Source organism: Oncorhynchus kisutch, linkage group LG17 (genome assembly GCF_002021735.2).
Source record: "Oncorhynchus kisutch isolate 150728-3 linkage group LG17, Okis_V2, whole genome shotgun sequence".
NCBI classification, from domain to species: Eukaryota; Metazoa; Chordata; class Actinopteri; order Salmoniformes; family Salmonidae; genus Oncorhynchus; species Oncorhynchus kisutch.
The window spans coordinates 31223174-31246399 of NC_034190.2; the positions used below are offsets into that span (position 1 = coordinate 31223174).

General features: G+C 44.7%; 1 protein-coding gene across 1 annotated transcript in view; it reads right to left on the minus strand.

The window, feature by feature from the left end:
- LOC109906917 (brevican core protein) overlaps positions 1 to 22929 on the minus strand; it is a 38510-nt gene extending 15581 nt beyond the window's left edge. The window contains exons 1-5 of the mRNA XM_031793547.1: positions 22619 to 22929; positions 2833 to 2912; positions 1736 to 2122; positions 1416 to 1590; positions 781 to 908 (exon numbers count right to left, since the gene is read on the minus strand). Coding sequence (XP_031649407.1) covers positions 781 to 908; positions 1416 to 1590; positions 1736 to 2122; positions 2833 to 2912; positions 22619 to 22638 — 790 coding nt within the window. The 5' untranslated portion in view covers positions 22639 to 22929. The remainder of the gene's footprint in view (positions 1 to 780; positions 909 to 1415; positions 1591 to 1735; positions 2123 to 2832; positions 2913 to 22618) is intronic.
- Between the last annotated feature and the right edge of the window lie 297 nt (positions 22930 to 23226).

Here is a 23226-nt window from a genome sequence, read left to right on the forward strand (position 1 = left end):
AACTATCCCTTTAAGGACACCTAACACAGTAATTTGATAGAGTGCCTTCAGAACACATGATAATATATAACGACAAAGCATCTGAATTGACAAATTTACATAGAAGACGACACTGAGTGTACAAAACCTTAAGAGCACCTTCCTAATATTGAGTTGCACCATCCTTTTGCCCTCAGAACAGACTCAATTCGTCAGGGCATGGACTCTACAAGGAGTTGAACACGTACCACAGGGATGCTGGCTCATGTTGACTCCAATGATTCCCACAGTTGTGTCAAGTCAGCTGGATGTCCTTTGGGTGGTGGACCATATCTTGATGCACAGGGGAAACTGTTCAGCATGAAAAACCCAGCAGCATTGCAGTTCTTGACACACTCAAAATGGTGTGCCTGGCACCTACTACGATTTTCCATTCAGGTGCACTTAAATCTTTAGTCTTGTCCATTCACCCTCAGAATGGCACACATACACAATCCATGCCTCAATTGCCTCAAGGCCTTAAAATCCTTATTGAACCTGTCTCCTCCCCTTCATCTACACTGATTTAAGTGGATTTATCAAATGATATCAATAAGGGGATCATAGTTTTCACCTTGATTCACCTGGTCAGTCTATGTCATGGAAAGAGCAGGTGTCCTTAATAGTTTGTACTTTATGATTTACAAACAGACTTACAAACATACGTTATTGCTCTGTAGAATCACATTTACATCCTCTTTTACAGGGAGCTATTAACACTGACTTTTTACGATAAGCTATTCACAAGTTGTTGTTTTTTACCATCAATATGCTCCACATAACAATACACATCAAACAGCTCCTCTGATTCCAGCGTCCCATAGTTCCTCAATCCCGGGCGGCCATCCATGTCACCATAGCAACCTTCCCGGGGAACTTGGATTGGATATCTGCAGAATAGGTGCAAGAACTGAAAATATGAGTATTTCCTGTGAATAGAAAGCATTGTAAAGACTAACTCTGACGGGCGAGGGGGCTCAGTCTTGTTGTATAATCTGTTAGCAGGATTTTTGTGTGTGTTGGAAACATGGACCAAATGCAGTCCCTATCTTGCACATGTAAGCCATGACAATACACATGAGGAAATCTAGCATATTCAACACCAGGACTAGAGTGAGCAGGAGGAGGATTCAGCTGCCGTCAGGTCAACACACATTCTGCCAGAAAAGGGCAACAGCTTCTGCGTGAAATAGTATCACACACCACACAGTGGGCCAAATTCAAAGCCCCGGTAGCCTATTAGATGTGTGAATAAGCTCACTGCTGTGGGTCGTCATTCTATAATCTTGGCACCTGAGCACTTTCTCGTTAATAACTCAGGTAGTCAAAACAAAGTCTAGCAACTTTAAGAAATGTGTCTTTGTATTATAGGTCATGTTGTGGATACTGGGGTTTACCTGACAGATTGGTCAGCGAGCCAGCCGGCGTCACACTGCTCATAGCCATCGTAATAGGCTGCCAGAAGCTGGTCGGGAGTGGCGATGTGTGCCCCAATGCCCTCGCACGACCTCTGGGCCTCACTGAACGAAAACGCATATCGGCCAGAGGCGTGTCTATAGTGGAAGACCACACCTATATGCACATGCGTGGGCACAAACACAAACATAGGCACACAGAGAAATACAGACAGGCTTAAATACACAATATGTGGTAAAAACTGCAAGACAAATAAAAAAAACTCGAAAAAATTCACAACGACTCCTACAACCTCTGTTACCTTTGACTTTTATCTGTGTGAAATCACTGGCATCGTCCAGGCCTTGCTGCACCTCGCAGCGGTAGTGCCCCGTGTCGCTTGAGCGCAGCTCCCCCAACCAGAGGGAGAGGTCCTCAGGCGAGTCTGCAAAGTTGACCAGGGAGGCTCGTTCTCTGTAGGCCTCATTGACCTTCACCCTTTGACCCCGCGCCACCAGGATCTCTGTCTCCTCCTGCTCCCCCTCATGCAACACGCTCCACTTGACCCGGGGTGGGATAGGGGGCGAGGAGGATGAGAGGGGCCCAGGTGACAGGGACACCAGGCAGGTGATTGTGATGGAGCCCCCCAGGTGTGCAGTGGAGATGGGGGTTGTCTTGGAGATGGTGACCTGGAGTTGACGCTTGTCGTCTAGGTCAGGAAGGAGAGGCACAGTCAGTAAACGATGCTACTGAGTAAGTGGCCGGCTATTGACCTCTAGTGGTGGTGGTGAATAATGCATTTTGGGGACAATCTTCAAGATTTTGCAGCAATTTTTATATTCCACGGATGAGTTCCGTGAATCCATGATCTCGGAATGGCGGAAAACCAAATACTTTAATCAGGTACGTGTTGAATATATAGAAATATAAATTATACACAATTTATGTTTATCTTAACTATCTCCAAACTCAAGCATAACAGCAACAATTATGCAGCAATTACTACACAGCAACTAAGGCTTTAAATTATAGTTCATGAGGAGCACAGAGCTTCTAAGGTTATTTTTATGTCTCTGCGTCCAGTATGAAGGAAGTTAGAGGTAGTTTCGCATGCCAATGCTAACTAGCATTAGCACAATGACTGGAAGTCTACAGGAACAGCTTTGACTGTAAGTCTACGGGAACAGTTAGCATACTGCTAGTTAGCAATCAGGCTAACACTAGTTAGCAACTTCTTTCAAACTGCACGCAGAGACATAGAAATGGTCCCCACAAGTTCCTTTGACTCTGGGGAAGTACATAAAGGAGGAAAAACCACTTTAAAATAATAATCTGATCTCAAAATAAATGCTTTCATGCAATGCATTGCCATCCCATATAATGATAGTCCGTCAAAAGAGACATTTAGAAGATTTGTACCTTCTGAGTATCCTGTTTGGGCGGGGAAAGCCATGGTCAGGTGGCAAACTGTGCACAGAAGGGGGAGGAACCTTACTGGTCTGTGGAGGAGAGGTAGTGAGAGTGAGATAGGGGGAAAAATGGGACATATTCCATATACACCCTATGGCAAATGCACCTTGTTTGTACCACATCGAAGAAACAATCTCTACTCCGCCAATTGGTTACAATATTCTTTTTAAAGCTTATTTTACTCCTACATTATTTACCCTCTATGATTTGAGTGTACATAAGGACAGAGGGGTCCAAATGTAATGAATGATGAGTATTAAAATGTTAGATCAATGCCAGAGGGTAAAGAAGTAGATTGAAGGAGATAAACAGGGTCAAACAGATCGATGGAGAGCTGAGAGCGAGAAGGAGCAGAGAGAGGGATATGTGGTGAAACAGAGGATGATGAGATTGAAAGTGGAGTTGATGAAGAGATTAGGGGAAAGCACACATGATGAGAAAAATGTGTGGGGGAGGACAGAACATTTACCATTTATGGGAATAAAGTAAAGACTAAACGGTCACAATTAAATCAAATAAAAAAGATCAGGGGCTTTGAAAGCCTAATACAGGACACAGAGGCAGCTCAGCCCCCAAAAAGGGGTAAATCCACATCTGACCGGAAGCGGTTCATCACCTCCACGAGCAAATTACATGTCTGCATAGCCCAGGGCTGCCTGCCAGTGCTCCTTCGCCAGTCTGGCCCTGTTATTAGCTCAGCAGGCATGGCAGGCCGCTCTCACTGACCTCACACGAACTCACAGAGTCAGCCACGATGGAAAAGGGAGGGACCATAAACGTCTACAATCACACAAATAAGGGTAGAAGCATTTTTGAGTGAGTACGTTTCAGGAAAGTTAACTGAACAAAGCTTGTACTTTTACCTCACACAAAAGACAGCAGAAGAAGCCTACTTTTTGCCTTCATGTAATGTTTTTCAAAATACTTTTCTGGTCCTTTTCAAAAAGGACAGGGCAACAAATTTTACTTCATACATTTGCGTACTTTCCAGATCCTTCTCCAAAAGGGTAGGATTTAACCTTTTGCCTCACATAAATTAAAACATTTCAATTTTGTTTGCCTTGACCACCAGTTTAATCACCTATAAAATGATGATTTCACTCATTATATCATCATTATGCCATCCCCGTTTTTCCTAGATGCACTTTCACAAAATTCTGTAGACCTAAATTACCATTTACAGCAAATAAATATATATAAAAAAAATGTATTACTTATCAACACGATATGTTGCCTAGTTTGCTGCCGTTTAGCTTAGCTGGTCGTAAAAACCTATCTTCCTCCATCAATGATGAAAATAGAATCTCAATTGGTTTTGCTCAACTCCTTGCGACCTCTCCTCCTCCTCAAGGAGAGAACGGGAGGAAATGTGGAAAACAAATCACTTCTTTGATATGAGACCTTCTTCACTAGCGCTTGACGTTTAAAAGTGTGGTAACCCAAAATAAATGTACGAAGTAGTACAAATACATTTAGCTAGTTGTGCTAGAGATTTTATAGAGAAAATTATATATTTTTAAAAAGCGGATAATTTTTAAATATGTGCATGTGCAACAGCTTATTCAAAGAGGGTGTGGCAGATGTTTTTTTTTAAAGTTCAGCGGAGAATACGTAGAGGACGCACTTCGCGAGAGGAGACTACTGAGGTGAGGAGGACACTCCTGTGTTCGCCTACTAACGAACTGACTCCTCGACCACTCAAAAACCACTTATCGGGTTTCCTGGTCACGGAGGAGAGGAGGACGGAGGAATCTCCCTGAATGTTTTGACTGGTAGCCTTAGTGGAGTTGCCAACAAATGGACGGTATCAAGGTAACACTCTATCTTAACTCCTCCTCCACATTTAATGGATTGGTTGAACAGCACAGAAGATAACCTCGCCCGACAGTTTTAAAAAATTATTATCGTCAAGACCAGAATGTGGGGGATCTTGTTTCAGGTGTTTCTTTTATGCCTGGCTACTTTAGGTTAGCTCAGAGTTTCCACAAACTCCATCCTGCCCCCCAGACACAGTAGACTATTAACAAACACAGTAGACATTTAAGTCACTTTGACTGCAGACACTGTTTTAGAGACAAGCAGAGTCTGTGAGCTGCCCCCAAAACACAGCCCTGCTCACATTAATTGAAGGTCTTCTCATCAAAATACACACAAATACTCCCTGTGTGTGTGTGTGTGTGTGTGTGTGTGTGTGTGTGTGTGTGTGTGTGTGTGTGTGTGTGTGTGTGTGTGTGTGTGTGTGTGTGTGTGTGTGTGTGTGTGTGTGTGTACGTGTTCATGTTTAGGGAGTTCACTCCTATCCAGCTGGCTTGACTCAGGCTTTTTTTTGTCATATTCTATGTGACTGAAATTCTAATAGTCAAGCACCAATCCACCTCCAACTCAGTTTCACAGAGCTTACTACTAGCCTACTAAATGAGCCCCAGACACCCTCAAAACAGAGCCACGTTCATTCACTTGACCAACGGCGACCTAGTACATACAGTGCATTCGGAAAGTATTCAGACCCCTTGACATTTTTCACATTTTATTAAGTTACAGCCTTATTCTAAAATTGATTAAATTGTTTTTTTTCCCTCATCAATTTACACACCATAATGACAAAGCAAAACAGAAAAATGACGTTTACATAAGTATCCAGACCCTTTACTCAGTACTTTGTTGAAGCACCTTTGGCAGTGATTACAGCCTCGAGTCTTTTTGGGTATGATGCTACAAGCTTGGCACACCTGTATTTGGGGAGTTTCTTCCATTCTTCTCTGCAGATCCTCTCAAGATCTGTCAGGTTGGATGGGGTGCATTGCTGCACAGTTATTTTCAGGTCTTTCCAGAGATGTTTGATCGTGTTCAAGTCCGGGCTCTGACTGGGCCACTCAAGGACATTCAGAAAACTTGTCCCGAAGCCACTCCTTCATTGTCTTGGATCGGTGCTTAGAGTCGTTGTCCTGTTGGAAGGGGAACTTTCGCCCCAGTCTGAGGTTTTTTATTTTAATTTTATTTTACCTTTATTTAACCAGGTAGGCTAGTTGAGAACAAGTTCTCATTTGCAACTGCGACCTGGCCAAGATAAAGCATAGCAGTGTGAACAGACAACACATGGAGTTACACATGGAGTAAACAATTAACAAGTCAATAACACAATAGAAAAAGTCTATATACATTGTGTGCAAAAGGCATGAGGAGGTAGGCGAATAATTACAATTTTGCAGATCAACACTGGAGTGATAAATGATCAGATGGTCATGTACAGGTAGAGATATTGGTGTGCAAAAGAGCAGAAAAGTAAATAAATAAAAACAGTATGGGGATGAGTTAGGTAAAAATGGGTGGGCTATTTACCGATAGACTATGTACAGCTGCAGCGATCGGTTAGCTGCTCAGATAGCAGATGTTTGAAGTTTGTGAGGGAGATAAAAGTCTCCAACTTCAGCGATTTTTGCAATTCCTTCCAGTCACAGGCAGCAGAGAACTGGAACAAAAGGCGGCCAAATGAGGTGTTGGCTTTAGGGATGATCAGTGAGATACACATGCTGGAGCGCGTGCTACAGGTGGGTGTTGCCATCGTGACCAATGAACTGAGATAAGGCGGAGCTTTACCTAGCATGGACTTGTAGATGACCTGGTGCCAGTGGGTCTGGCGACGAATATGTAGCGAGGGCCAGCTGACTAGAGCATACAGGTCGCAGTGGTGGGTGGTATAAGGTGCTTTAGTGACAAAACGGATGGCACTGTGATAAACTGCATCCAGTTTGCTGAGTAGAGTGTTGGAAGCTATTTTGTAGATGACATCGCCGAAGTCGAGGATCGGTAGGATAGTCAGTTTTACTAGGGTAAGTTTGGCGGCGTGAGTGAAGGAGGCTTTGTTGCGGAATAGAAAGCCGACTCTAGATTTGATTTTAGATTGGAGATGTTTGATATGAGTCTGGAAGGAGAGTTTACAGTCTAGCCAGACACCTAGGTACTTATAGATGTCCACATATTCAAGGTCGGAACCATCCAGGGTGGTGATGCTAGTCAGGCGTGCGGGTGCAGGCAGCGAAGCGTTTAAGAGCAGTTGGAGGCCACGGAAGGAGTGTTGTATGGCATTGAAGCTCGTTTGGAGGTTAGATAGCACAGTGTCCAAGGACGGGCCAGAAGTATATAGAATGGTGTCGTCTGCGTAGAGGTGGATCAGGGAATCTCCCGCAGCAAGAGCAACATCATTGATATATACAGAGAAAAGAGTCGGCCCGAGAATTGAACACTGTGGCACCCCCATAGAGACTGCCAGAGGACCGGACAGCATGCCCTCCGATTTGACACACTGAACTCTGTCTGCAAAGTAGTTGGTGAACCAGGCACGGCAGTCATCAGAAAAACCGAGGCTACTGAGTCTGCCGATAAGAATATGGTGATTGACAGAGTCGAAAGCCTTGGCAAGGTCGATGAAGACGGCTGCACAGTACTGTCTTTTATCGATGGCGGTTATGATATCGTTTAGTACCTTGAGCATGGCTGAGGTGCACCTGTGACCGGCTCGGAAACCAGATTGCACAGCGGAGAAGGTACGGTGGGATTCGAGATGGTCAGTGACCTGTTTGTTGACTTGGCTTTCGAAGACCTTAGATAGGCAGGGCAGGATGGATATAGGTCTGTAACAGTTTGGGTCCAGGGTGTCTCCCCCTTTGAAGAGGGGGATGACTGCGGCAGCTTTCCAATCCTTGGGGAGCTCAGACGATATGAAAGAGAGGTTGAACAGGCTGGTAATAGGGGTTGCGACAATGGCGGCGGATAGTTTCAGAAATAAAGGGTCCAGATTGTCAAGCCCAGCTGATTTGTACGGGTCCAGGTTTTGCAGCTCTTTCAGAACATCTGCTATCTGGATTTGGGTAAAGGAGAACCTGGAGAGGCTTGGGCGAGTAGCTGCGGGGGGGGCGGAGCTGTTGGCCGAGGTTGGAGTAGCCAGGCAGAAGGCATGGCCAGCCGTTGAGAAATGCTTGTTGAAGTTTTCGATAATCATGGATTTATCGGTGGTGACCGTGTTACCTAGCCTCAGTGCAGTGGGCAGCTGTGAGGAGGTGCTCTTGTTCTCCATGGACTTCACAGTGTCCCAGAACTTTTTGGAGTTGGAGCTACAGGATGCAAATATCTGCCTGAAGAAGCTGGCCTTAGCTTTCCTGACTGACTGCGTGTATTGGTTCCTGACTTCCCTGAACAGTTGCATATCGCGGGGACTATTCGATGCTATTGCAGTCCGCCACAGGATGTTTTTGTGCTGGTCGAGGGCAGTCCGGTCTGGAGTGAACCAAGGGCTATATCTGTTCTTAGTTCTGCATTTTTTGAACGGAGCATGCTTATCTAAAATGGTGAGGAAGTTACTTTTAAAGAATGACCAGGCATCCTCAACTGACGGGATGAGGTCAATGTCCTTCCAGGATACCTGGGCCAGGTCGATTAGATAGGCCTGCTCACAGAAGTGTTTTAGGGAGCGTTTGACAGTGATGAGGGGTGGTCGTTTGACTGCGGCTCCGTAGCGGATACAGGCAATGAGGCAGTGATCGCTGAGATCCTGGTTGAAGACAGCGGAGGTGTATTTGGAGGGCCAGTTGGTCAGGATGACGTCTATGAGGGTGCCCTTGTTTACAGATTTAGGGTTGTACCTGGTGGGTTCCTTGATGATTTGTGTGAGATTGAGGGCATCTAGCTTAGATTGTAGGACTGCCGGGGTGTTAAGCATATCCCAGTTTAGGTCACCTAACAGAACAAACTCTGAAGCTAGATGGGGGGCGATCAATTCACAAATGGTGTCCAGGGCACAGCTGGGAGCTGAGGGGGGTCGGTAGCAGGCGGCAACAGTGAGAGACTTATTTCTGGAGAGAGTAATTTTAAAAATTAGTAGTTCGAACTGTTTGGGTATGGACCTGGAAAGTATGACATTACTTTGCAGGCCATCTCTGCAGTAGACTGTAACTCCTCCCCCTTTGGCAGTTCTATCTTGACGGAAAATGTTATAGTTGGGTATGGAAATCTCAGAATTTTTGGTGGCCTTCCTGAGCCAGGATTCAGACACGGCAAGGACATCAGGGTTAGCAGAGTGTTTTACTCACTGCTTTAGCACAAACTTAGGGAGGAGGCTTCTGATGTTGACATGCATGAAACCAAGGCTTTTTCGATCACAGAAGTCAACAAATGAGGGTGCCTGGGGACATGCAGGGCCTGGGTTTACCTCCACATCACCCGCGGAACAGAGGAGGAGTAGTATGAGGGTGCGGCTAAAGGCTATCAAAACTGGTCGCCTAGAGCGTTGGGGACAGAGAATAAAAGGAGCAGATTTCTGGGCATGGTAGAATATATTCAGGGCATAATACGCAGACAGGGGTATGGTGGGGTGCGGGTACAGCGGAGGTAAGCCCAGGCACTGGGTGATGATGAGAGAGGTTGTATCTCTGGACATGCTGGTTGTAATGGGTGAGGTCACCGCATGTGTGGGAGGTGGGACAAAGGAGGTATCAGGGGTATAAAGAGTGGAACTAGGGGCTCCATTGTAAACTAAAACAATGATAACTAACCTGAACAACAGTATACAAGGCATATTGACATTTGAGAGAGACATACAGCGAGGCATACAGTAATCACAGGTGTTGAATTGGGAGAGCTAGCTAAAACAGTAGGTGAGACAACAACAGCTAATCATCTAGCACAACAACAGCAGGTAAAATGGCGTTGACTAGGCAGGGAGGGTCGGATTAACTACACACAGAGCCTGAGTGCGGCTGGGGCCGACAGATAAAACATAAACAATCAGAATGGAGTATCGTGATTAATGGACAGTCCAGCATGCATCAGCTATGTAGCCAAGTGATCAGTGTCTAGGGGGCAGCGGTGGATGGGGCAGGGAAGCTAGACTGGCGAGTATTATCCAGGTTAAAAAAACTGGCTGGCTGTGCAGAAGGTAAAAGCCGCTAGCAGTGGCTAACAATGACTAAATAGCTAGTTAGCTGGTTAGCTTCTGGAGGTTCTTGAATGTGTTCTAAAAATTTAAAATAATAGCGATTCCGTATCACATTGGGTGAGGCAGGTTACCGGAAGGTATAATCGAATTAAAAATCGAAAAGAGATTGAAAGTAAATATGGGTCCAGTGAGTGGTTGGGTTGGCTGGGGACGCGGCGATTCAGACAGTTAGCAGGCCTGTGCTAACAAGCTAACAGTTAGTAGGCCGGGGCTAAACAAGCTAGCAGTTAGCAGGCCGAATTAGCAAGCAAGCAGATAGCAAGGGCTAGAAAGTTAGCCTTTGGGGGACGTCGCGATGGGGTGAGTCTGTTTATGACTCTGCATGCGGTGACATCGGTAGACCGGTCGTGGGTCCGGATATTGTAGCCCAGGAGTATGCTTCGGTGGTAGCACAGGAGCTCTGGCCGGGCTAGCTTCAAGCTAAGTGGATGGAAACGCTAGCCATCCGGGGTTGCGGTTAGATAGTTAGCTAGTTGTGAAGATCCAGCTGAAAATGTTCCGTTTGCGGTGGGAATCCGGGGATAAAAATAATAGGTCCGTTATGCTCTGGTTAGTCGCGTTCTTCGAACTGGTGAGAGATTTCCGAGCTAAAGGTTAGCTGATGACCGGTTAGCTGATGACCGCTAGCAATGGTTTGCTGGTAGTTAGCTGGCTAGCTTCAGTTGAGGGGTTCCGGATCCGAAGTAAATATAAATACTTTAGAAAAAAAGCAGATCCACGCTACATTGGGTGAGGCGGGTAGCAGGAGAGTATTTAGATGTTGAGGTTTAGCAAAATGTTTTAAAAGATATGCAAAGAAAAGTATGTTTAAAAAAAACTGTGCCTTGCGAAAGTATTCGGCCCCCTTGAACTTTGCGACCTTTTGCCACATTTCAGGCTTCAAACATAAAGATATAAAACTGTATTTTTTTGTGAAGAATCAACAACAAGTGGGACACAATCATGAAGTGGAACGACATTTATTGGATATTTCAAACTTTTTTAACAAATCAAAAACTGAAAAATTGGGCGTGCAAAATTATTTAGCCCCCTTAAGTTAATACTTTGTCGCGCCACCTTTTGCTGCGATTACAGCTGTAAGTCGCTTGGGGTATGTCTCTATCAGTTTTGCACATCGAGAGACTGAAATTCTTTCCCATTCCTCCTTGTAAAACAGCTCGAGCTCAGTGAGGTTGGATGGAGAGCATTTGTGAACAGCAGTTTTCAGTTCTTTCCACAGATTCTCGATTGGATTCAGGTCTGGACTTTGACTTGGCCATTCTAACACCTGGATATGTTTATCTTTGAACCATTCCATTGTAGATTTTGCTTTGTTTTGGATCATTGTCTTGTTGGAAGACAAATCTCCGTCCCAGTCTCGGGTCTTTTGCAGACTCCATCAGGTTTTCTTCCAGAATGGTCCTGTATTTGGCTCCATCCATCTTCCCATCAATTTTAACCATCTTCCCTGTCCCTGCTGAAGAAAAGCAGGCCCAAACCTTGATGCTGCCACCACCATGTTTGACAGTGGGGATGGTGTGTTCAGGGTGATGAGCTGTGTTGCTTTTACGCCAAACATAACGTTTTGCATTGTTGCCAAAAAGATCCATTTTGGTTTCATCTGACCAGAGCACCTTCTTCCACATGTTTGGTGTTTCTCCCAGGTGGCTTGTGGCAAACTTTAAATGACACTTTTTATGGATATCTTTAAGAAATGGCTTTCTTCTAGCTTTTTCTAGCTTTCTTAAAGCTTGGGAAATCTTTTTGTATCCAAATCCCGCTTTAAACTTCTTCACAACAGTATCTCGGACCTGCCTGGTGTGTTCCTTGTTCTTCATGATGCTCTCTGCGCTTTTAACGGACCTCTGAGACTATCACAGTGCAGGTGCATTTATACGGAGACTTGATTACACACAGGTGGATTGTATTTATCATCATTAGTCATTTAGGTCAACATTGGATCATTCAGAGATCCTCACTGAACTTCTGGAGAGAGTTTGCTGCACTGAAAGTAAAGGGGCTGAATAATTTTGCACACCCAATTTTTCAGTTTTTGATTTGTTAAAAAAGTTTGAAATATCCAATAAATGTCGTTCCACTTCATGATTGTGTCCCACTTGTTGTTGATTCTTCACAAAAAAATACAGTTTTATATCTTTATGTTTGAAGCCTGAAATGTGGCAAAAGGTCGCAAAGTTCAAGGGGGCCGAATACTTTCGCAAGGCACTGTATACAAGGGACACGACACGACAAGACGTCTGACTGCTACGTCATCTTGGATCTTAGCACTCTGGAGGAGGTTTTCATCAAAGATCTCTCTGTACTTTGCTCCGTTCATCTTTCCCTTGATCCTGACTAGTCTCCCAGTCCCTGCCAATGAAAAACATCCCAACAGCATGATGCTCCCAGTTCTGGCCTTTCTGCCTGTCCTGAGCCTGATCCTGCCTGCCATCCTGTACCTGCCTGACTCTGATTTGGATTGCGACTCTTTGCCTGCCTTGACCTACTTATTGCCTGCCGTCCTGTGCCTGCTTGACTTACCTTTTGCCTGCTCTTGTACTTTAATAAAGACTGAGACTCATACTATCTGCCTCCTGTGTCTGCATCTGGGTCTTAGCCTGAACCATTATAGTAGAAACATCTCAAGGATGATCAATGGAAACAGGATGCACCTGAGCTCTAGTCTCATAGCAAAGGGTCTGAATACTTATGTAAATAAGGTATTTCAGTTTTTATTTTTAATATATTTGCTAAATTTTCTAAATACCTGTTTTCATTTTGTCATTATGGGGTATTGTGTGTAGATTGATGAGGGATAACATTTATTTAATACATTTTAGAATAAGGCTGTAACATAACAAAATTTGGAAAAAGTCAAGGGGTCTGAATACTTTCCAAATGCACTGTACGTTATACATGTACACTTCTCTGGATACCTAAGGTCACCATACATCAGGGATCATCAACTAGATTCAGCCGCGGGCCGATTTTATTTCTGGAGTGGATGTTCGGGGGGCCGGAACATAATTACAAATAATTTATAGACTGCAAATTGAACACAAGAAGCCCAAACAGATATAATGTTTGACTAAAACAATCATTTCAAACCTTGCTTACATTTGTATACAATCATGCGTCTCTCTGTTATGCATGGGAATGCTTGGCAACAGATTTCTTAAATTAAAATCACTTGGAGCTGATTTCCTGGTGTTTTTACAGTCTTTTATGTCCAACAATGAAAATTCCACCCAAATTTGTCTTAATAATTTGTTGTTGTTTTTTGTTCAGAAAACTTGGGGGTACAAATAAAACCTGGCCCGCGGGCCACCAGTTGGGGAACCCTGCCTTACATCATGATACAAGTAATGGTACTGAAGAGATAAGTGCAGGAGATACCACATTGCCTACTCTGAGCTGTCTGTGTTAAAGGGCTTGTACAGTAGCTACTCTGGTGCGGGTTGTAGCTACATACAGTGGGGAGAACAAGTATTTGATACACTGCCGGTTTTGCAGGTTTTCCTACTTACAAAGCATGTAGAGGTCTGCAATTTTTTATCATAGGTATACTTCAACTGTGAGAGACGGAATCTAAAACAAAAATCCAGAAAATCACATTGTATGATTTTTAAGTAATTAATTTGCATTTTATTGTATGACATAAGTATTTGATACATCAGAAAAGCAGAACTTAATATTTGGTACAGAAACCTTTGTTTGCAATTACAGAGATCATACGTTTCCTGTAGTTCTTGACCAGGTTTGCACACACTGCAACAGGGATTTTGGCCCACTCCTCCATACAGACCTTCTCCAGATCCTTCAGGTTTTGGGGATGTCGCTGGGCAATACGGACTTTCAGCTCCCTCCAAAGATTTTCTATTGGGTTCAGGTCTGGAGACTGGCTAGGCCACTCCAGGACCTTGAGATGCTTCTTACGGAGCCACTCCTTAGTTGCCCTGGCTGTGTGTTTTGGGTCGTTACCATGCTGGAAGACCCAGCCACGACCCATCTTCAATGCTCTTACTGAGGGAAGGATGTTGTTGGCCAAGATCTCGCGATACATGGCCCCATCCATCCTCCCCTCGATACGGTGCAGTCGTCCTGTCCCCTTTGCAGAAAAGCATCCCCAAGGAATGATGTTTCCACCTCCATGCTTCACGGTTGGGATGGTGTTCTTGGGGTTGTACTCATCCTTCTTCCTCCAAACACGGCGAGACATATGTCTCCGAATCCCTGTGTCAGGGGTACATTCGGTCCTCCACTTCACCAGTCTCCTCAAGTTTCTTTTTTGTGAAGGAGGGAGGTCTGCGCCTGTGTATTGACTATCGGGTCTGAATCAAATCACCGTGAGGTATAGTTACCCGCTACCGCTCATAGCCACAGCAATAGAGTCAATGCACAGGGCCCGCTTCTTCACCAAACTAGATCTCAGGAGCACTTACAACGTGGTGCCTATCCGAGAGGGAGACGAGTGGAAGACTGTTTTCAGTACCACCTCAGGGCACTATGAGTACCTCGTCATGCCGTACGGGTTAATGAATGCGGCATCAGTCTTCCAAGCCTTTGTAGATGAGATTTTCAGGGACCTGCACAGGCAGGGTGTAGTGGTGTTTATTGATGACATTTTGACATACTCCGCTACACACGCTGAGCATGTGTCCCTGGTGCGCAGAGTGCTTGGTCGCCTGTTGGTGCATGACCTGTACGTCAAGGCTGAGAAATGCCTGTTTCCAATGGTCTGTCTGCTTTCTAGGATATCGCATTTCCACCTCAGGTGTGGAGATGGAGAGTGACCGCATTGCAGCTGTGCGTAATTGGCCGACTCCCATTGGCCGACTCCGGTAAAGGAGGTGCAGTGTTTCTTAGGGTTTGCCAACTACTACCGGAGGTTTATCCAGGGTTTGATCAGGTAGCGGCTCCCATTACCTCACTGCTGAAGGGGGGCCCGGTGCGCTTGCAGTGGACAGCTGAGGCGGACAGGGCTTTTCATCACCTGAGGGCTCTGTTTACCTCGGCTCTTGTGCTGGCCCATCCGGATCACTCTTTGGCGTTCATAGTGGAGGTGGACGCGTCCGAGGCTGGGATAGCAGCTGTGCTCTCTCAGCGCTCGGGTACGCCACCAAAGCTTCGCCCCTGTGCCTTCTTCTCGAAGAAGCTCAGCCCAGCAGAGCGAAACTATGACATGGGGGACCAGGAGTTGTTGGCTGTCGTCAGGGCTTTGAAGGTGTGGAGAAATTGGCTTGAGGGGGCTAGACACCCTTTTCTCATCTGGACTGACCACAGCAATCTGGAGTACATCCGGGCGGCGAGGAGACTGAACCCTCGCCAGGCAAGGTGGGACATGTTTTTCCCCCGTTTTGTGTTTACCCTTTCTTACAGACCAGGCTCCCAGAACGCGAAGGCAGACGCATTGACCCGGCTCTGACACAGAGGAGCATCCCATGGATCCCACTCCCATACTCCCCGCCTCCTGCATGGTGGCGCTGGTAGTGTGGGAGCTGGACACAGACATTGAGCAGGCGTTACGTGCAGAGCCTGCTCCCGTCCAGCTGTGCGTCTGTATGTCCCGTCTACTGTTCGTGACCGGTTGATCTATTGGGCCCACACGTCACCCTCCTCTGGTCATCCTGGCATCGGTCAGACAGTGCACTGTTTGAGCGGGAGGTACTGGTGGCCTACCTTGGCTAAGGACTTGAGGGTTTATGTTTCCTCCTGCTCGGTGTGCGCCCAGTGTAAGGCTCCTAGGCACCTGCCCAGAGGTAAGCTACACTCCTTACCTCTTCCACAGCGGCCTTGGTCGCACCTGTCGGTGGATTTTCTTACTGATCTTCCACTCTCACAGGGAAACACCGCAATCCTGGTCGTTGTGGATCGTTTCTCTAAGTCCTGTAGTCTCTTCCCTCTGCCCGGTATGCCTATGGCCCTACAGACTGCGGAGGCCTTGTTTATACACGTCTTCTGGCACTACGGGGTGCCTGAGGATATAGTGTCTGATCGGGGTCCCCAGTTCACGTCTAGGGTCCGGAAGGCATTCATGGAACGTCTGGGGGTCTTGATCAGCCTTACTTCAGGTTTTCACCCTGAGAGTAATGGGCAGGTGGAGAGAGTTAACCAGGATGTGGGCAGGTTTCTGCGGTCTAATTGCCAGGACCTGCCGGGGGAGTGGGCAGAGTTCGTGCCCTGGGCCGAGATGGCACAGAACTCGCTTCGCCACTCCTCCACTAACATCTCTCCCTTCCATGCGTACTGGAGTACCAGCCGGTTCTGGCGCCTTGGTATCAGGGTCAGACCGAGGTTCCTGTCCGTGTCCATCTTCAGCAGGACGTGACGCGCCAGAAGAATAATGCAGATCGCCACCGCAGTGAGACACCGGGGAAGCTGGGTCCGCGGTTTTTGGGGCCATTTAAAGACCTGAGGAGAGTGAACAAGGTATGTTATAGGTTACAGCTTCCCCCCGATTACCGCATTAATCGCTCGTTCCATGTGTCTCTCCTCAGGCCGGTGGTGGCTGGCCCGCTCCAGGAGTCTGAGGTGCGGGAGGTTCCTCCGCACCCTCTGGACATCGCGGGGGCCCGGCGTATTCTGTTCGCTCCATACTGGATTCGAGGCGCCTGGCGAGGGGCCGTCAGTATTTCATGGAGTGGGAGGGGTACAGCCCGGAGGAGAGGAACTGAGTTCCGGTCGAGGACGGGTTTGACCCATCTATGCTGCAGGAGTTCCACCGTCTTTGTCCGGATCTCCCTGCGCCTCACCCATTCGACACCGTCCCCGAGGACTGTCACGACCTCCGCTGAAGTTGGTCCTTCTCCTTGTTTGGGTGGCGTTCGAAGTAGCCATTGCTGATCCTATTTTCAATTTCCTTTGGTTTTGTCTTGTCTTGTATCACACCTGGTTTCAATCCCATCAATTACATGTTGTGTATTTAACCCTCTGTTCCCCCTCATGTGTTTGTCGGTGAATGTTATTTGTAAGTTTTTGTGCACGTTTGTCCTGGCGTGCGTAGGGTATTGTACCCATTTGTTATATTTGTTATGTTTCCCGGTGAGTTTTTGTTCAATAAACTGCACCACTGGAAACAGTTTTCTATCCTGCGTCTGACTTCTCTGCCGCCAGTATGCGCCCCCTTACACAATTAGCCAATCAGAAGCGTCTAAAGCCATGACATCATTTTCTGTAATTTCCCAAACTGTTTGAAGGCACAGTCAACTTAGTGTATGTAAACTTTTGACCCACTGAAATTGTGATACAGTGAATTATAAGTGAAATAATCTGTCTGTAAACAATTGTTAGAAAAATGTATTGTGTCCTGCACAAAGTAGATGTTCTAACCGACTTGCCAAAACTATAGTTTGTTAACATGAAATTTGTGGAGTGGTTGAAAAATGAGTTTTAATGACCTAAGTGTATGTAAACATCTGACTTCAACTGTAGTGTCTGCGCAGATACGGGTGTGCTTCACGCAGCTACAAAGTGGTAGCTACAGGACCAAAACAGCAAATAAATTCAGCCTCACGCTTCAACTCTGAAGTCGCTCGCAATTGAGTCAATTGCAGCACACAGATCATTAATCTTTTTTTAAATTCCACCCTTATTCTCATCATTGCTGTTACTGTATATCAAATCCAGTCAAAGGAATCCAAACACAGAGCAGACAAACAGACACAAGTGGTAGCTACAGGACCAAAACAGCAAATAAATTCAGCCTCACGCTTCAACTCTGAAGTCGCTCGCAATTGAGTCAATTGCAGCACACAGATCATTAAGCTTTTTTTAAATTCCACCCTTATTCTCATCATTGCTGTTACTGTATATCAAATCCAGTCAAAGGAATCCAAACACAGAGCAGACAAACAGACACAAGTGTCTTATAAACCGACACTGCCTTGTGGTTGAATAAATGTTGTTTGTATTCGTGCCAGCTGGGTTAGCTCCACAGACAGGCAGCCATTAATATTCTTGACTGGAAAACGTCGGACAAAAGGCGAGCGGCGCGCGAGTGGACAGCTGCACACTGTGTTTCACTTTATACCCATTCTCTTACAAACGTCCACATTGGAAAATTACAGGACAAGAGATACTGGCCCGTTTTCTTTATTTCATGGAAAAAGAAGCCAAAAGCTACTAGGAATCACTTAAAACAGGACTTGAAGAAAAGCAATGACCACATGAAGAGAACACTAACCAAGGGCCTCTCAAACTGAACCATTGTTACCGAGTATCCGTAAACACAGGTTTGTGTTCATCCTGATGGCGACAGACTGATGACGGTGAATAAAATGGCAGTCAGGCCTGATTTGTTGGGTGCCTCTTGGCCACATCTTTCAGAAAGAACGTCCTTGGCCAGTTATTGTGCTGTCAGCTTTTCTGTTCTTTTTAATTAAGAAAACAGGGAATAGAACTCAAGCGTGGCCCAGAGACGCCACCAACAGCACTGCCATGTCCAGAAAAAGCTGCCTGTGCAATATCCTCAAGTACATGGTACACACAGTACAAAATAGGGCTCTTCCAACCAGCTCTTTTATCCACAGACGCTGAGACGTGATAGTACTGCGTCCCATTGTGACATAGCTACGCTATCGTCCGCGGGGGGATTCACAGTCCGAATGCGCACCTTCCCAAAATTCCCAACCAACGTGGCTCCATGTACGCGTCCTTTTTTCATTTGAATGTGTTGACAGTTGAAGAGAATGGCTTGAGCCGCGCTGAAAATTTGAAAGCCAAAGGTCCATTATTGTAGAACATATGGTTTGGACCATGATGGACGCTTTATGCAGACACAAAAAGACAGGCACAATGCAAGCAGACCGCTTATGTAGCTGTCGAGGAGGTATTGCGGGGACTTCGAAAATAGGTTATCGCAAGCCACGCTGCACTTTATTATGATGTCAAACACTTGTACTGTACTGTACAAGAGCCATATCAAGGTCAAATCACACAAACAGCTACAATGCTCTGGGTAAGACAGCACTGACTCTTGAAACCATTTTAGTGAGGTTATGTTTTCCGTCACTTCATTTCAAGGTTGCTTAATGGAGCGTTTTTGTTTAGAAATAATCTTACTCTCCCTCCTTACCTCCTGCTCTCCACTTCCATCAGTACTTGTTCAGGCCCATTCACTTATATGGACACCTCTCACTTTTCTGCTTATGCTCCCCCCCTCCCCCTATATACCGTGTCCATTACTGAGTTGAACTAAAGAAGCCCACAGTCCCCGAGGCTGTATGGTGAAAGCCAGAGAAACAGAGTGCACTCAGAGCGTCCTGCTCTCGCCTCCTGCAGGGTGGGATGAAAGACAAGAAAGGTGCATGATGTCCTGATTTCCCTGGATGAGGAGACTGAGGAGACTGTGTCACAGGGGAAGCAGAGGATTTTAGCAGTCTCTGCACGGTCTAGCAAGGGCACAACATCCACATGTTGTTTTATAGAAAATTGCAAAAAGAAATGTTCTGGCCCAGATACACACAAGAGAATGTTGGCCGCTTGTTTTTAATTCTCTCGGCTCTTAGTCTTTTCATCACTGGTCTAACCCACATAACCCTAGTTCATTTGTCTAACTTCCCCTTGTTCAATGAACAGAGAAGGCTAGTTCAAGTTCCCTTTTTTAAAGTACTACCTCTGAATCTCCCCTACAACCTTGTCTGTTAAATGGATACTTCACCCACATGACATATTTGTTTCCTTACTCTGAAACGAAAATCCACACTTCGGATTGAAAGGAAACAATGTCATTTGGGTGAAATATCCCCTTAACAACCATGTAGACCTTAGTTACTTTTTTTTGCTTGTTCCTCAAACCTGCTTCCTCAAATTCACAAATCACTCGTATCTTTTAACATAAAAAAAGTCCCTTGGGGAAAATTACTCTCCCAACTCCCTCAACTTACGGCCGCATCGTAACTTGAGAAATGTGTGTGTGCTGTAATTCGAACTTCCATGTAAATCAGGAATTGATGTCAATGGGAGATTGATGTCATTGACTTGGAAATCTCTAGTCAGGATTATTCTATATTCTTTGGGCTGGACTGGAGATTCCATAGAGATTGTAAATGCTAATATATCTATTAAGTTTATCCATCCATCCTTCCATTTCATTTAGCCATCAAAATGTGTGTGAATCACACAACCACCCCACTATTGAAATTTCAGCTTCTTGAGTGTGAAACGGTTGGTTGAAAATGTCATTTGATTGCACCCAGAGTCTATCAGAAAGTGTCTTCAAATAAACAAAAAAAGCATTGAAATTGAATTGACCCCAACTCTGGTTTCAACATAGTTGTACAACCTACCAGTGGTTGATGAACTCTTCAGAAGTTCACATTCACAACCAATAGTGGCAATAACATTTGTTTTTCAAGACCGTATCTCTCAAAAATATCTTGGGGTATGGGTGTTCTACTGTAATATGGGATATAGACAACAACCTTTGTAGCAACAAAGTACACAAGCTAGCGATAGTAACAATTAATATATGCCCACCGTGTCACCAGCAATTTGAAACCATATCTGGCATCATAGGTTGGTTAAAATGAGCCCTGAAGTTCAATATTGATAATAGTTTGGTAGTTATTAGCTAGAATCCTATTGGTGCCACTAGATTAAAGTGCCTAAGCAGTGCCGCAGGGGTCAAAACCCATCATGTGAATAAGCAACGACTCTCTTTAGAAAATAGTTCATGTTAAAATGAAATATCACCACGGTTTCGTCCCACCACAGTTGCTACTTATTAGGCTTTAATGTCCAAAGCAGCCATTTTTATTTCTGGGTAAGAATAAAGTACCTTACTGTGATTGTTTTCTATAAAAAATTCTCAAAAAGAAACAAAAATCATTTTGCTAAGACTGTCTGGGAGTGGTCTGAGTGGGGAGTGGAAAACTGAAAACTAGCTGTTATTGGCAGAGAGGTTTGGAAGTCTCCACCTTATTGTTCGATTGATGATGTCACCAGGCAGGCCAAAACTCCATCCTACCAAAAAATGCTACAATTTCAGGCTCTTTTCAAACAGCTCTTATACTAAAAGGGCATTATCATCCTTTTCACATTTTCACAGTATTATTCCAACCTCAGAGTGTGGAAATATATATATATATATATATATATATATATATATATATATAAAAAAACACAGCAAAATCACGTTTTTGGCTGCACCAAAGACTGACGCTTATAGCCTGTGATGCCAAAGGCAACATGTCCACTAAGAGACTACATTAGAGAGGGGGACAGAGAGGGGGACAGAGAGAGGGGGGAATAGAGAGCTCGCAGGGAGGAGAAAACCCAACGGGCACAGACGTCAATTCAACGTCTATTCCTTCAATTTCATTGAAGTTACGTGGAAACAAAGTTGATTCAACCAGTGTGTGCCCAGTGGGAATAGACAGAGTGGGAGAAAGGACAAGTAAAGACTAAAGACAGTGAGAGAGGTGTTATTTATGACCCTGTCGAAACTGAGAAGTACTAGGAGTGGTACTGTGCTAGAGGACAGCAAAAAACGAAAGTGGTGAAGGAAAGTTATTTTGTGCTTAAATGGATGGATAGAATAGAGAGAGAGTTTAATGGTGTTTAGGTTTCTACATTACAAAAAGAGCTAAGACTTAAAAGTCTAAGCCATTGATTTTAATTTTAGTACCCCTTTAGGTATATATATATTTTTTTTATTGTATGATTTGATAAAATATTTGATTTGGCATTTACTACTATTGCCACTAGAAACATATTGAATAATACATTCATAAATGGCCCCAAAAAAATACAGTAAAAAAAAGATATAAGGAATAAGGTTTATAAGTGTCGGGAAATATTTTGCTTTTTAAAACAAATATTTAACCCCTTACTTTTGTTTGCACAAAACTACACTCATACATGAATTTGTATGAACACCATAGTATTCCTGAGATTCTCATCTTTTCATAGAGTGGGCACTTTAGTTTGTAGGCCGAACCCTTTTGGATGCTACACATTTTATTTGTGAGGAGATTGATTTTTGGACATCTCATGGTTTGACAAACACCACTGTAGCTTGGCCACCTTCCACCACAGATGCAGAAGGCTGACATATGTGGATGTGGTCATTGAGACGCAGCCCATGTACACAAAAAAAACACATCTCTAGTTTAAACTGATGGATTTTTATGGGGATTGTTTAAAATGATGTTACTTAGATTGACGCACGGGTGTCAATTTGACGCACGGGTGTCAATAGACACTTAATGGTTAAACCAACCATGGGCGGAAGGTGTCTCTTACTAAATAATACTGCTGATGAAAGTGCGTATTGATGTGGAAATACAGTTTGTGGAACATCTTGCAAAGCTCTGTAGTATTAAACTTTAAGCTGCAAAGTTAAAGATGCACCCGTCAAAGGACAATGCAGAGACATTGTGAAATAAAAAGTTATGCTACTGGATTTATTCTCAATCTGATGAAAAGATGTTCAAATGACGCATCCGATTTTCACTGTAGAATAAGAAACGTGGAACATTATTCTTTAAAAAAACATTCTGAGGGCGCAGGTGAGTTTAAAAGAAATACGACCCCTAAACGGTCTAATCCTGCTTGTAGCCCAATTATAGCCCATGTAAATAAGAATTCAGGACCACCGGGGAAGGAAAGCAATGAGAGGAAAAAATGAAAATTGCATGTCACACATAAGTGCAGGCTATATATATATATATATATAATGACAAAGCCAACTATAACTTTCTGCCCTCATTTAAACGCCATCGGTCCAAACTTGTTAGGCTAAATTATCAATAAAACGACACCTACCGCATTATTTCGACAAACATTTCGATTAATGGTTGTCCAATCCTGGATTTTCTAATATTTTTGGGGTTGAAAGGATGGGAAGTCTTTTCGGCATCGGCTCCCTCACTTGGTGCAGTGCGCGCGGGATATTGCGACGTTCAATACTGTACCCAAGAATACTGGGAACTCTATGCAGGTATGGGACGCGTACGTCCGACCGGCTGCAAAGGAGAGGAAGAAAAGAGAGAGTTTGAGACAGTGAGGGCAAATATGAAATCTTGAACTGCCCACTTTTGTCATTCAACTAAGAGGATGGAGGAGAATGTGTCCGTGTAAAGGGATGGGGTAAAAGTGGGATGGGATGACATACATGGCAATGCAGTTGAACTGTTTGAGCGACGTCTCAACGTAGGCTTATTCGTGACGATTGATGACGTATTAATGGAAAGGATCAGACATGGTTTTATTACAAGGGGGAATATAAGAGAAATGCGGTGGGTAGAGAGGAGAGACGAAGGGGGAGAGTGCGTCAGTCAGTGCAGCATTCGGGCAAATTGCTGATGCTGCAGGTAAGCAACGAGAGAGAATAGACTAGAGTCTCAGAGAGCATGCAAAGAAGGCGATGGGAT